This window comes from Octopus bimaculoides, chromosome 24, assembly GCF_046866305.1.
Source record: "Octopus bimaculoides isolate indiv1 chromosome 24, ASM4686630v1, whole genome shotgun sequence".
Classification (NCBI taxonomy): domain Eukaryota; kingdom Metazoa; phylum Mollusca; class Cephalopoda; order Octopoda; family Octopodidae; genus Octopus; species Octopus bimaculoides.
Genome location: NC_142951.1, coordinates 5,834,686 through 5,848,404, shown reverse-complemented (window position 1 = coordinate 5,848,404; position 13,719 = coordinate 5,834,686). Strand labels below are relative to the sequence as shown.

Genomic DNA, 13,719 nt, shown 5'->3' with positions numbered 1-13,719 from the left:
AGGGCATCCAACTGTAGAAACCTTGCCAGATCAAATTGGAGTCTGGTGCAGCCTCCTAGCTTGCCAGTCCTCTGTCAAACTGTCCAGCCCATGCCAGCATGGAAAGTGGACGTTAAATGATGATGATGACAAAATATCTCATACCTAGACCTAATTAGCACACTAAAACATTAGCTTGCTTTTACGTCATCATTTTTTTGATTTCCATACTGACATGGGTTTGGATGGTTTAGCAGGAGGAACTACACCAGGTTCCATGGTCTGTTTTTGGCTTCATTTCAACAGTTGGATGCCCTTCATAATACCAGCCACTGTACAGTGAATATTGGGCGTTTCTTATGTGACGCCAGCACTTTTTGCTACATACATGACACTAGTGACTTAGTGCTAGCTAACAGTTGAATTGAAACCAAAAAATTATCGAAAGAAAGAAAATGAAGTGAAATGTCACATTTCAGTTGCAACCAGTCTTGTGTTGGTTGAAAGAACTGTAATTGCACAATTTTGGCAGTAAAATAATTTGTTAATTTGCAGACGTTGTGTTATATAATTAGTGCTTTTCAGATAAGAAATATTTCACATGTAAAGGATTTATAAAGAACCAATGAACAAGGGGCAAAATATCTGGCTCAGATGATTGGTATCTTTAATTAACACAATTAAGTAAATAGCTTGGTTTTGTAATGCAGACAGTAGCTCTTCCTATAACCAACCTGCTTGAAACTGGCTCTGATGCAGTTATACAGATTTCCTGTTCCAAAGTAATCTAAATAAACACCTCCCATCAAAATTTCATGTTTATTTTTCCAAACTCCATCTTAATAATGGCATTTATTTTCGTTAATTTTTTTCCTTTTTTCCTTATTTTAAAAACCGACTGAAATAAAGGTAATCTATCTCCATAGAAATAGAATAACGAAAAAGGGTTACTGTAATAGCTTCGTTTTTAACCACACACACACACGTGTATGAGTGCAGACATAGCTGTTTGCTTCCTAACCGTGTGGTTTTGAGTTCATCCCATTGCAGGGTTCCTTGGGCAAATATCCTCTATAGCTCCTAACTAACAAACGCCTTATGAGCAGATTTGATAGATGGAAACTGAAAAAAGCCTGTTATTTATTTGTGTGTGTGTGTACACACGATATGAAAATTATGCTTCAGTTTTGCCTATTCCATTGTTTTGGTGATGTTGTATGTAATACAGTCTGGTTGATATCGCTGCAACTTGTAGTTAATGCAGTGTTGTGAGTGAGTACGTTTTTGCATGGTGCAGTGCTGTTGCAGTTTTTGCTACAATGTTTTGCAAAATTTCATGGTATTGGTCTCTAATGGTCTAAGTCTTAAAATAGAAATCATGATTTGTCTTTCAATGACATTCTACTGGCGTCCTGAACGACTTATGATTTCTTCAGTTCTAGTTGGCCGATTCCACTCATTGAATGCTCCAGTAGGGTTACATGAAATAATTAAAGCCATTTAAAAGTAGTGAGTCTGCCAATTTTTTTTTTTTTTTTTGCATCAGTTGACAGTTGCCAAAATAATGCAACGGACTGTGCCCCCCCCCCTTTTTTTGTATATGCTGACAGGTGGCAATGAAATGGTGTGTTGCAGATATGCTGAAAGCATCAAGCTATTTGCTACAAAATATCCTTATTTATGTCACTTATACTGAGTTGCCTCTATTAACCTTCTCTAGCAAGATTAATCTAAACTGATCAATGTACAATTTTCGCTCACAATTGTAAAACCAGCGAATGACTTATCAGTTGTAGACAATATGTCCCTCCAGAGTTACCTGCAGTCCTCTGAGTTTCTGTTTTATTTTCTCCCCCTAGAATTAAGTAAATGTGAATAAACTCCCAAGCTGGTTTTTTTTTTTTTCTTTTCTTTTGTGCATGAGATTATTGAACTCCACTCCCTGCTAATTTTGTAGTGGATTCTATACCCTGTGTGGAATTCCTAGATCTAGGTTGACTCTGCTGTTAAGTTTCTTGGACATAAATACAATGTCTGGTAGTTGAGATTTCCCCCTTTTATAATCACTCTATCTTCATTCTGCTATGTCTGCTGTGTCTGCACTTGTTCAGGAGAGAAGGGAGCGAACTCTACAGCTACAGAGATGTACTTGCCAGGCAAAGTGATTTGCTCTCTGTGTTTGTAACTAAAAACAATTACAGCATCGAAAACACATATTAACCATTCAAAAATACACGCAAAGACTTTTAACTTAAACATATTATTTGGCATCAAAATTTTCTTCTCACCAACTGTGACCTAATCAGTGATGCAATCCCACTGCATCTTGTCCTTGATCAGGTCACAATTGGCGCAACATAAATTTTGACATCAAATAGTGTTTAAATTAACATCTTTGTGTGTTTTTGTATGGTTTATGTGTGTCTTCCATGCTGTAATTGCTGTTTACAGTTTTACTTGAATATAAGATTGCAGGTTTGAAAATTGAATTTAGTGCTGGTTTAATTCTATTCTCCACATTTTCTGAGTCACGTTACCCCTTGCAATATTTCTACATCTATCCAAGGCATAGAGAGATGCCCTCCAGAAGTATGTTGTCCTAATGAGTTGTGGATTTTTATTGAATGTCAAATGCATCATCATCATCATTTAACATCCGTTGTCCATACTGGCATGGGTTGGATGGTTTGATCAGGGCTGGTAAGCCGAGGGGCTGCACCAGACCCAAGTCTGATTTGGAATGGTTTTCTATGGCTCAATGCCCTTCCTAATGCCAACCACTCAGTGTAATGGGTGCGTTTATGTGCCACCGGCATGGGTGCCAGCTTACATGCCACCAATCTCTGCCATGACTAGGATTTCACTTGGTTTGGTGGATCTTCTTCTCAAACACATCATTTGTCATTGCCTCCATGAGGCCCAGCGTACAGAAGGTGCTTTTTACGTGCCACCGACATGGGTGCCAGTTACGCGACATCAGCATTGGCCACATTGCCTCCGTGAGGCCCAACACTTGAAAGGTGCTTTTTATGTGACGACCTCAGCTATGATTTCACTATGCTTCATGGGTCTTCTCAAGCACGGCATATCACCGTTATTTATTTATTTATTTATTTTTTTTTTGCTTGTTTTAGTCATTCGTGTGGTCATGCTGGAGCACTCACCTGAAGGGTTTAGTAGTTCAAATCATCCCTAGTGTTATGTTTGGTACTTATTCCTATCAGTTCTTTTACCCAGCCGCTAAGTTATAGGGACTTCAACAAGTGCAGGTTGTCAAGTGGTAGACGACAGATGGACACTTTTACACACATGTAAATAACTTTCACCCAGTTTCCACCCAACAAATCAACTGGCTAAAGCATGAATCTACCCAGGGCTGTCCAAGGTGGCAGGCAATGGTGCTGAACCCTAAATCCCACAGTTGCAAAGGGGACTTCTTAAGCAGGGTGTTCCTTAGTTTATTAGTTGTCTAACTCAATTGTATGTTACATATGTAGGCTGTTGTAGAATAACATACGGTACTGAATGTTTGCTTAATTCTTAAATATCTTGAATATAGCTGTGTGTGTGGTGTGTCCTGGAGTTATAAAGACAAATTGTTGTGATGTGGCTAAGAGCAAAAGCAAAAATAAAAACAGGAAGTGATGTTTAAGAGATATTTACATTTATGACTCATAGAAAAATGAGAATTAGACGTGGTTTTTTTTGGGGTGGGGGTAACATAAAATTAGTGAACCAGCAAAGAATGTTTTAGCTACTTGGTGGTATTCATGTTCAGTAGTACAAACAATTACTGATAAAACTAATTGAAGAACTAAAGGAAACAACAGATGGAGAAGGGCCTAAATGTCTGGGGTAAATTAAGATCATTTTTAATGCCCACTTTTCTATGCTTGCATAGGATGAAGTTTCTTCTCAGTATTACGTGGCCAAAGCAAGAAAACACACAGACGTGTGTGCTTTGGTCACAAGACTGGTCCCAGAGCTATAGTAGAAGACACTTGCTGAAGGTGCCATGCAGTGGAACTGAAACTAAAACTATGTGGTTGGGAAATAAACTTATTACCACAGCCACACCTGTGCCTATTGTAATTATTTTGTTGACTCATTTTAGGTGTGTAAAAAGGAAAAGTAAAAAAGTTATGTACACTTAGAATTAATTGGTTCAGTCTCTGGTCATTGTCAGGTGTTTTAATTCCTGGAGGTGTTACATACCAGCAGACTGAATTTAAACGAGGAGCATTTATTTCCAAAGTAACAATAGTAACCTGCTTCGTTTAGAAAATGAATTTTTTTTTTCTTTTTTAAATCCAGTCTATTGTTTCAATGTAGACATTTAGGAATAAGACTGTAGTGATTTTGATGATTGAAGATTAGATTAATTGAAATGTTGTGAAAGGGGTGAATATTAAATCTTTTGGCTCTGAAGATGGTGTTTGGTTAACAAACCAAATAATTGTCTTGGAAGAATTAATTTTAAACTGGCCATGTCTGGCCCAATAGTTTTCTTGTTTTATATTTAAATCAGCCAGATTTGGCCTCCTCAAAGCTACACAATAATGCGCGAGCATTTCAAAACAATGTGAATAAAGAAGCATTATATTTGACTAATCTGAATGCTGAAGGGTTAATGCTGCCAAAGACAGAAAGATGATGGCCGATAAGGATGAACACCTTTCACTTCAACAGAGGATGCACCTATGAAGGGGACAAGAGGATCACAACTGTCCCCACTTATATACTTACATCTTCCTCCATCTAACTGAAGTTATACTTATTTATTGTTGCAGGTGTGTGATACCCCCCTCCCCCCCGCCACTGCTGCATGTAGTGCCAACAAGTTTCAGCCATCGTGAATCAATGAAGATTTATAGCTGATTATTCTGCATTAAAGTGTTAATGAACTGCACATCAGATCCATTCTCATGCATTAATTTTCTCAATTGCAAGAACAAAACCAAGACAACTGAGAATGCAAAGTGGTTGAACAATTTCCAAATTTTGCATTCCCTGCTATAAAACTTAGTTCCAGATGATATCTACCCTACAACATTGCTCCCCCAGCCAGCATGACAGTATGTCACCATCTGCACTAGTTACTCCTCTTGGCCTACTGCTGCAAACTTTAGAGTTGTTCAGGTGATGCTTATTTTTCCCATGCCTCATTTCAACAAAATGTGAACATGCCACTAAATACACACATACACATTTAACGTGAATGTGTACATATTGGATGGCCACTGACTTCCTGGAGTTCATCTGCTTTTTTTACAGGTCTTGTTTTTCATCCTGTAGGGTGGCTAAAATCACTCTTTTTCACCTAGCAAGTTTGCTGAGGTTGCCAGTTTGGTTGCTGGCCATGCAAAGATTACGTTAACAGTAACCCTCCTCTCAAACAACCTGACTTATACATGTGGACGGATTGTAGCTATGATTTAAAGGGTACTGCCTTACCGCATATTGTCATTGTTTATTCTGCCTGAGAATCCTGTTAGAGGGTACACGTCTATGGAATGCTCCGTCATTTACATATTAATTCAGGGGCAGGTAATTCATTTGATCATTAAACAACAATTCTCATCAGCAAATGTTGGAAATTCACAAAAAATTTCAATGCGAGAGACACAGAAACTATATTACATGCTATCAGTAACCTAAATGTGTCTGTGAAGCAAAATACCATTACATGCTTCTCTCTATTTGCTGTTGGGCTAACTTAATTTTCCACTGAAGAAATTTATGTCCGCCAAACCAAGTGAGAGAACTCTAAAACAGATGGTTCGGGGTTGTGACTAAGGGCTTAGTGCAGTTTTGTTTTTATTTAACCTTTTGATATCAAACCGCTTGGGACTGCCCTTGTGATTTTATAATACAAGCTACTTGTTTTAAAGTGATCTAAATTGAATCTTCCCATTAAAATTTAATATTAGTGTTCCAGACATCAGCTTAACAATGACAGTAATTTTACTATATAGTCTTGACTATTTTCATAATTAATTGGGAAGTGGGGACTATTTCAATAGAAATATGGTTTCAAAAGGGTTAACCTTTTAGCATTCAGATTACTGTCAAAAGCAATGCTTATTTATTCACATGGTTTTACATTAATCATGCAATATTGCAAAGCGACAAGATTTTCATTATGTGGTTGTTTAGTTTTGAGATGACATTGTAAGAGCCCAAATCCAGCCAGTTTGAACATAAAACAAAATCTTTTAGCCAGATATAGGTGGTTTAAATACTAAAGAATTAAAGCTCCCCCCCCCCCCTCAACTTTTTGTGAATTTTAGAAACATTTAGATTTTCTTATTTACACTTGTAATTACTTGTTTAATTATGATTTGCGTTTAAACACAAGAAATATTGGGTGGCGGTGGACATTACTATGGGGGTATTAATTCTGAAACTATTCTTTGTTTGAGATTTTAGAAACATTTTATAAAATAATAGATTTAGCAACTGAAACGTTTTTTGAAATGCAACCTTGTCAGGTGGCAGTTAACTTCACCATTTAGCATTTAATCCAACGATATCCAACCCAAATATTCTATCTGTTTATGTTCAAACTGACCAGATCCAACCTCTCACACCTACCCTGCAATGTCATTCTAAAATGTATGTATATGTTTGTGTGTGTCTGTGCTTGTCCCCACCCAACATCGCTTGACAACCAATGCTGGTGTGTTTACGTCCCCGTAACTAAGCATTTCGGCAAAAGAGGGCCAATAGAATAAGTACTAGGCTTACAAAGAATAAGTCCTGGGGTCGATTTACTCAACTAAAGGCAGTGCTCCAGCATGACTGCAGTCAAATGACTGGAACAAATAAAAGAATAGAATACCATTGAAATCTTGAGGCTACAAAATAATGGCTGATCAATTCAAAACAAGGTGAACAAATAAGCAATACATTTGACAAATCTGATTGCTAGAGGGTTAAATGTGGCCACCCAACATTTAATGTCCTCTTTTCCTTGCTTGAATGGAGTTTATTGAGGCAGATTTTCTATGGCCAGGTGCCTTTCCTGGCTGTAACTGTCATCTGTTTTCAAGCAAGATTAATATTTCTCCATTGCCAGACATCTTTACACAGAATAGTTAAACATAAATGACACTGCTTGTGTGACTGTGACACCCATTTGCAATTATCATGTCAAGACATGGACACACACACACACCTACATTTTATATATTTTCAAGGGGGCTTCCGTACAGTTTCAATTTTATCTGCAAAGCATTGATTAGCCTGGGGCTGTAGCAGAAGGCACTTGCCCAAGGTGTTGCTTAGTAGGATAGAACCCAAAAACCATGTGGCTGCAAAGTGAGTTTCCTAACACAGCAATCCCTGCCCAGATAGATCTCTGGTTAAAAGTGTTTAAGCCATGGCCAAACTACTCAGTTATTGAGTACATCCTTCCTTTTTCAGATATTTCATGCCAGATATTCACTGCCTCTAATGAATGGAAACCTTCAAAAATTCCTAGTAGGGCCAGGCTGGTCTTCAGAAAAAAAAGCAAAAAAAACTAGAGGCTGATTATTTCAAATACTGGCTTTGTCTAAGGACCTCCTGGCAAAGACTACATCACAAAGAAAGACAGACAATGGGCCCTTTCTCTTCACACCTCAAAAAACCACCAGTCCCTTACAGACACTAATTCTTGCTAGAGCACTGCTCCTACCTCTGAGATGGTACTACCCTAAACTGGTTCTCTCCTGTCACTTCACTTGGTACTTTTGATCTACTTGTCTCGCTTCCTTGTTCTGTCACCCGTATTGCATTCACCAACTCCTCGCCCATCTCTGTGCTGATCACTTATACCCAGTTCACAAGACATTGCCCCTCTGAAATTCTTTCCTTGCATGTCTTTTACTGCAGTCATTAACTCGGAACAGTTTCACTCTTTTGTTACAACATTTCTGTTGAAACGCACTACTTTCATCATCGTCGTTGTCGTTTAACGTCCGCTTTCCATGCTAGCATGGGTTGGACGATTTGACTGAGGACTGGTGAAACCAGATGGCTACACCAGGCTCCAATCCGATTTGGCAGTTTCTACAGCTGGATGCCCTTCCTAACGCCAACCACTCCAAGAGTGTAGTGGGTGCTTTTCGTTTTAATTAATTTTGAAAATATGTTGAATTCAGTAAAATTTTATTATTAATCTAGTGTTTGGACCATAAATTCAACATGAAATTTTTGAGGGGTTTAATTTAGATAGCTTAAAACAGTAAATTTGCATTGTAGAACCAAGAGTGGTTCCAGGCTGGTTTTGACAGGTATGAGATGGAGGTTGTGTGCAAAGACATTTCTAACAGGCTATGCTGATTCAGGCCATAGTAAAGGGCCTTGAGAGTGGCTTGGGGTGGGGTCTTCTGTATCTTGATAATCCACTTAACTGAATCTTTTGCAAATTTAGAGAAGAAAATGTCTAAACCTGGAAACAATGTCTACAGTTGGTAGGTTTCTTGATAAGTAATAATTGCAAATGGTGTACCTTGTGTAAACTTGCACGATTGTCAACTGCAAGAGCACCCATGAAAGGGATTCCTTCAAATACTATGAAGACTCCATAAGGGAAATTGATAGCTTCTGCGATTTTGGGGAATTAATTAGCAGGGAAGGTATGTGCTCCTGAAAGCATAGCTATCAAAATAGTAAGAAAATGTGGACATTGGAGGCAGAAGATGTGCGAAAGAGACCAGCATCTTCTACTGGATGTGTTGTTAGTGTCAGAGAGCATAAATGACAGTCCGAGTCAAGATGAATATATAGTGGAAGAGAGAAAACGGTGTGTTATGGACATGTGATGCATATGGTTAATAGCTTGGTAGAAAAGAAGAAAAAAAAGAGAGTACCAAATGGAAAGAACATGTTGGAAGAAGAGAGAGAGAGAGCGAGAGAGAGAGAGAGAGAGAGAGAGAGCAGAAAGTCTGAGAACTGATCTGAAGATGCTTGATCTTGCAAAAATTACATGTTTTGTGACCTGGTGAGATGCTGAGCAGGAGGAGACTTGTCTGACCCATGCAACCCTGGAAAAGTAGATGTAAAGATAATGTACAACCTTCAGCTGTACCTTATGTAAAGTGTTGGTAAGAAATCTGATGTCTAAAGTTTCTGTTTTTTAACAATCTGATCTGAATTGTTTGTTTTTGATCATGTTGCTCATGCTGTAATTTCTTTTCTCTTTTTTTTTCTTTTTAAGATAAATTTTACAACGAGAATATATCATCCAAATATCAATAGTAATGGCAGTATCTGTTTGGATATACTACGTTCACAGTGGTCACCAGCATTGACTATCTCAAAAGGTGAAGTTTTATATTTATTTATTTGTCTCTAAGTCCTCGTGTGTAAAGTAACTTGCTATTTAACTCCCCGCATCACGTATTCTCTCCATGATCTAATCGAAGCATAAAAGGTAGTGTTAATGTATGGCAGGACTGGAGCTAATACATGTTTGACCTCAACTCAAAGGCCTGGTCTATGTCGTAGCAGCAGAGAGAATTCCACTTGAAGTACTGAAGTATCAGGTGGTTGTGTTGAACTGGTCAGAAAGTAGAAATCACTAAAACTTAATTAAAAGTTGGTGACTATTGGACTAAATATTTCACATTTGGCTTCACCTCTCTTTGTATTTTTTAAATTGTGGGTTTCACTTTTTTTTGTGAGAAAATATAAGACATGGTGAATTAGGAGAGATTTAATCCAACTCCATCTTCTGATCATATGAGTACAGGAAAGTGATGAAAGCCACTTAACAATGCAGAATATTCACTTTGTGTCTTGTTAACCCCTTTAGCATTTAAACTGGCCAAATTGGTCGAAAGATTTTCCTGCCCATTGTTGGTGAGCTCCAAATCAGCATCAACTGTGATCATCTTGTCCAATCTTAAGATGAAGATAAACATTTAGGGCAACATTATCCAGCATCCACCCCTCCCTTAACCCTTTCGTTACCAAACCGCCCAAAGCCGCCCGAAAAAAATTTTGGTTCATGTGACCAAGCCGCCCAAAACCGCCCGTAATCACCTATTCATATTTAAATGAGAATATCTGAGCAAATCTCGTTAGTACATTCGTGAAAACACGTGATTATTTGTGTAAACAGTTCAGCTATAGTTTTGTACAACAATCGACGTGTTTTTTTAATTTTGTGAATTTTGGGAGATTTTTTTCCAAATTTGTTCCTGTTGTGTTTTCAAAATTTGTAATCCTGACAAAAAAATGGATACGAATCGAAGGATTTTCCGTTGAAGACCTTGATAAATCTAACTGTAACAAAAAAAAAAAAAGCACGTGGTATTTGATAATGAATCTGAGGTTTCATTTTCCGAAAATGAAAGCAGTGAATCCGAGAGCTCCGATGATAGCCATAAAGAGAATGAATTAGTACCTGAATGGAGTGAAAATTTAAAAACTCCTTCTTTCAGTGATTTTTCTGAAGAAACTGGACCAAGTCACAGTCTTACCCAGGAGAGTAAAGCTTTCGACTATTTCTTTTTGCTTTTTCCGATGTGCCTATTTGAATTGATTACGGCGGAAACAAACCGTTACGCTAAATGTAAACAAAGCATAAAAAAGGATAGTTTGTGGTTTCCCATAAACTTGAATGAAATTAAAGCATATTTTGCCATAAATATTATTATGGGCATTAGAAAGTTACCTAGAATAACAAATTACTGGAGTAGTGATGAACGCTTTGGAGACAAATATGTCTCAAGTATAATGACGAGGATACGGTTTTTAAAATTGACTCAATATCTACATGTAAGAGACACGAGCAGTACACCAGTACGTGGAAAACCAGACTTTGATCCCTTATTTAAAATAAGACCCCTCATTGACTGTGTTCAAAGCACATATAAAACAGTTTATAGATAAGGATATGGTGGGCTATAAAGGCCGAGTGCGTTTTCAACAGTATATGCCAGGAAAGCGCACAAAATGGGGGATCAAAGTTTGGAAAAGATTTGTGAATCAAATACTGGGTACTGCTCTGGATTTTAATTTTATACTGGCAAAAGAGACAGTAATAAATCCAGTAATGTGCACAACTCTTCTATAATAATATTTTGTTGTATACCCAATTGTATATTAGCTAATAACCCATTTTCTGTAGCGATGTTTGAACAAAAATTTTAATAATTTTATATTTTGTTGAATTTACCTGTATTTACCTGTAATTAAAGTCACTTTGTGACAAAAATTTTGGTATAGAATTGGTTGAGAACCTTTCGTTAATTTATCTTCCAAAAATCACATTAATATGTTGATAAATAAAAAAGTTAGAGTTGTTTAATGAAACCAGCCTAAATTTATGATTATGTTAGAAATTAATTGAAACACATAAGGGGTGTAATTTGGTTAGAAATATGGTAACGAAAGGGTTAAAGATTGTGTGGAATTTGAGGATTATTTGGCTGCCATACCGAGCAGATTGAGCAAGCCTGTAGGGGAAAGAAAAACTGCCATACTAAAAAAGTAGCGTATGAATTGGCTATTATTTTTAGCAAATCTAGTGGCCATATAGAAGTTCTCTTAATTTGTATCGATTGTAGTTTCAGGACGATTGTTTATTAAAATTGCATCCCTCTCTTTCTCTCTCTCTCTCTCTCTCTCTCTCTCTCTCCCCACCTTTTTTTCTCATTGTCACTGCCCCCCCCCCTTTTTTTGTTCTGTTATTCTCCCCCTCTGTATTGTTTCCTAAATGTTTTTGTTTCTCTCTTCTCTTGCAGTACTGTTGTCAATCTGTTCTCTGTTGTGTGACCCAAATCCAGATGATCCTCTAGTACCAGAAATAGCCAGAATTTATAAGACAGACAAGGAAAAATATGAAAGGCTTGCAAAAGAGTGGACAGCCAAGTATGCGATGTGACATTTATAAACTTCGCTTTTTAGGGATCTAAAACAAAACAAAACACAAAAAAAAAAAAAATTTAATGAAAAAAAAAAATATTTGAAAAATCGTGCAACATTGATAATGAGCCAAAGGAGGCATGAATGCTTTCAGAACTAGCTTGTTTGACAGCGGAGATACGCGCAGGGTTGGGCTGGGTGGCATTTCAACACAAATCTATATTTCTCAAACATGCCTCACTCGAGTAAAACTATCCAATTTTTGTAAAGTAGAATGAATAGCCATGTCTAAAGTTTCTTGAAATAATAAAAAGAAAAACTGCGTAGCGTCTTGGTGTCTTTGGCCGTGGTTTCTTGAGATATCGTGTAATTTGGTTGGCCATTTTCACCCCCCCTTAGTTCTGGCATTGATTCCACTGATGTCTCATGCAACCACGGTTACTTCTGTTAAGAATGTAGTGCACTGTTGATGGCTCTCTTTGACTTTCAATTCTCATCTTGGTAAGGAAAAAACAAAAAAATGTGCATGGTTACAAAAGCCATCTTTTGTCAGTAAAACCTGTTTACCCCAACAGTTGTATTGCTGCAATAAACACTTAATTCTGTCTTTTGTTGACCTTTGTTTGCTTTCATTACATGTCCAGCTGTTGTATTTCTGAAGGATAACAAAAAAAAAAAAAAAAAAAAAGGATTGGAGGGGTGAACTAACAAAAAAAAAAAAAGAAACAAAAACCAACAAGTGTTTCAAAGTATCAGGGGGTTAATATCCAAAGAAAAAGAAAAAAGAAAAACAACCAAAGAATTCTTTCCTAAATGTAATTGGCACACCAAACTGGATAGACCTTCTTTCTCTCTCTCTCTCTCTCTCTCTCTTTCTCTGTCATTCTCTTTTTCTTTCTTTCTCTTGCTTCCTTCCTTTCTAAATTGCCTAGTTCTTCTTCTTCTTCACGTTTTCTTCATCCCACCAGATGCTGTTAAAAGTCCCAGGAATATTCCTGAAAAATTGTAAACTTCAGTTTGAAAAAAAAAAAATGGCAAAAAAAAAAAAATTTCAAAAAAATATCAGATTCAGTAAGAAAGGCTGTATTGTGAAATAAATGACTTCCTCACATTTAATTAGGTTATTTTTAATTATTGAGGCTTTTTTTTTTTTTTTTTTTTCCATTTTATTTCATTTGATTTATAATGTTTGCATCCAGCAGAAAATGGGTGACCACTTGGAATATATATTTATTTATTCATCACACACACACACACACACACACACATGCGTGCACGCACTCACTACATACTCTGCCTCTCTGTCTCTCTTTTCTCTCTCCTATATCTTTACAAATTGCTTTGTGGAGGGTTCACAACTTTCAGAAAGAAATTAAGATTTAAACAGGTGAAGGTGAAGAATAATAGTGAGCAAATGACACGGGTGAAGTGTTAACATGTTCAGTGTGTGTGCTAATGGATGTGAATCCTGTATTTTAATTTTTTTGTTTTTAGCAAAGTCTCAGGTCTGCCGTTGTGCACTTGGCATTAGGCTTGGTGCTACCCCTTATAGAATTTGTCTGAAACATGTTGAGGCCTTCAACAATTTCCACAGGCTGAGTGGGATTTCAGTCTAAGATTTTAAGTTCTACCTCTGACGTTAATAATATTATTTTCTTTATATTTCTATATTCTGTAGTTTTGAATTATATACATTAAAAAAATTTTTTTTTTTTTTCATTATTTTAATGGGGCGGGGGCTTCACTCTGAATAGAATTTAACTGTAGCCGTATTATTATAAAGTCATCTCTCTTTACGTTCTGAGTTCAAATTCTGCTGAGGTCGACTTTGCCTTTCATCTTTTTGGGATCAATAAAATAAGTACCAGTTGAACACTGGGGTCG

The 13,719-nt window shown here is 37.0% G+C and overlaps 1 protein-coding gene across 1 annotated transcript in view; it reads left to right on the top strand.

Moving 5' to 3' along the window:
- Positions 1 to 12,951, top strand: part of LOC106879255 (ubiquitin-conjugating enzyme E2-17 kDa) — a 60,269-nt gene extending 47,318 nt beyond the window's left edge. The window contains exons 5-6 of the mRNA XM_014928752.3: positions 9,182 to 9,287; positions 11,715 to 12,951. Of these exons, the coding sequence (XP_014784238.2) occupies positions 9,182 to 9,287; positions 11,715 to 11,854 (246 nt within the window). The 3' untranslated portion in view covers positions 11,855 to 12,951. The remainder of the gene's footprint in view (positions 1 to 9,181; positions 9,288 to 11,714) is intronic.
- The last annotated feature ends 768 nt before the right edge of the window (positions 12,952 to 13,719 follow it).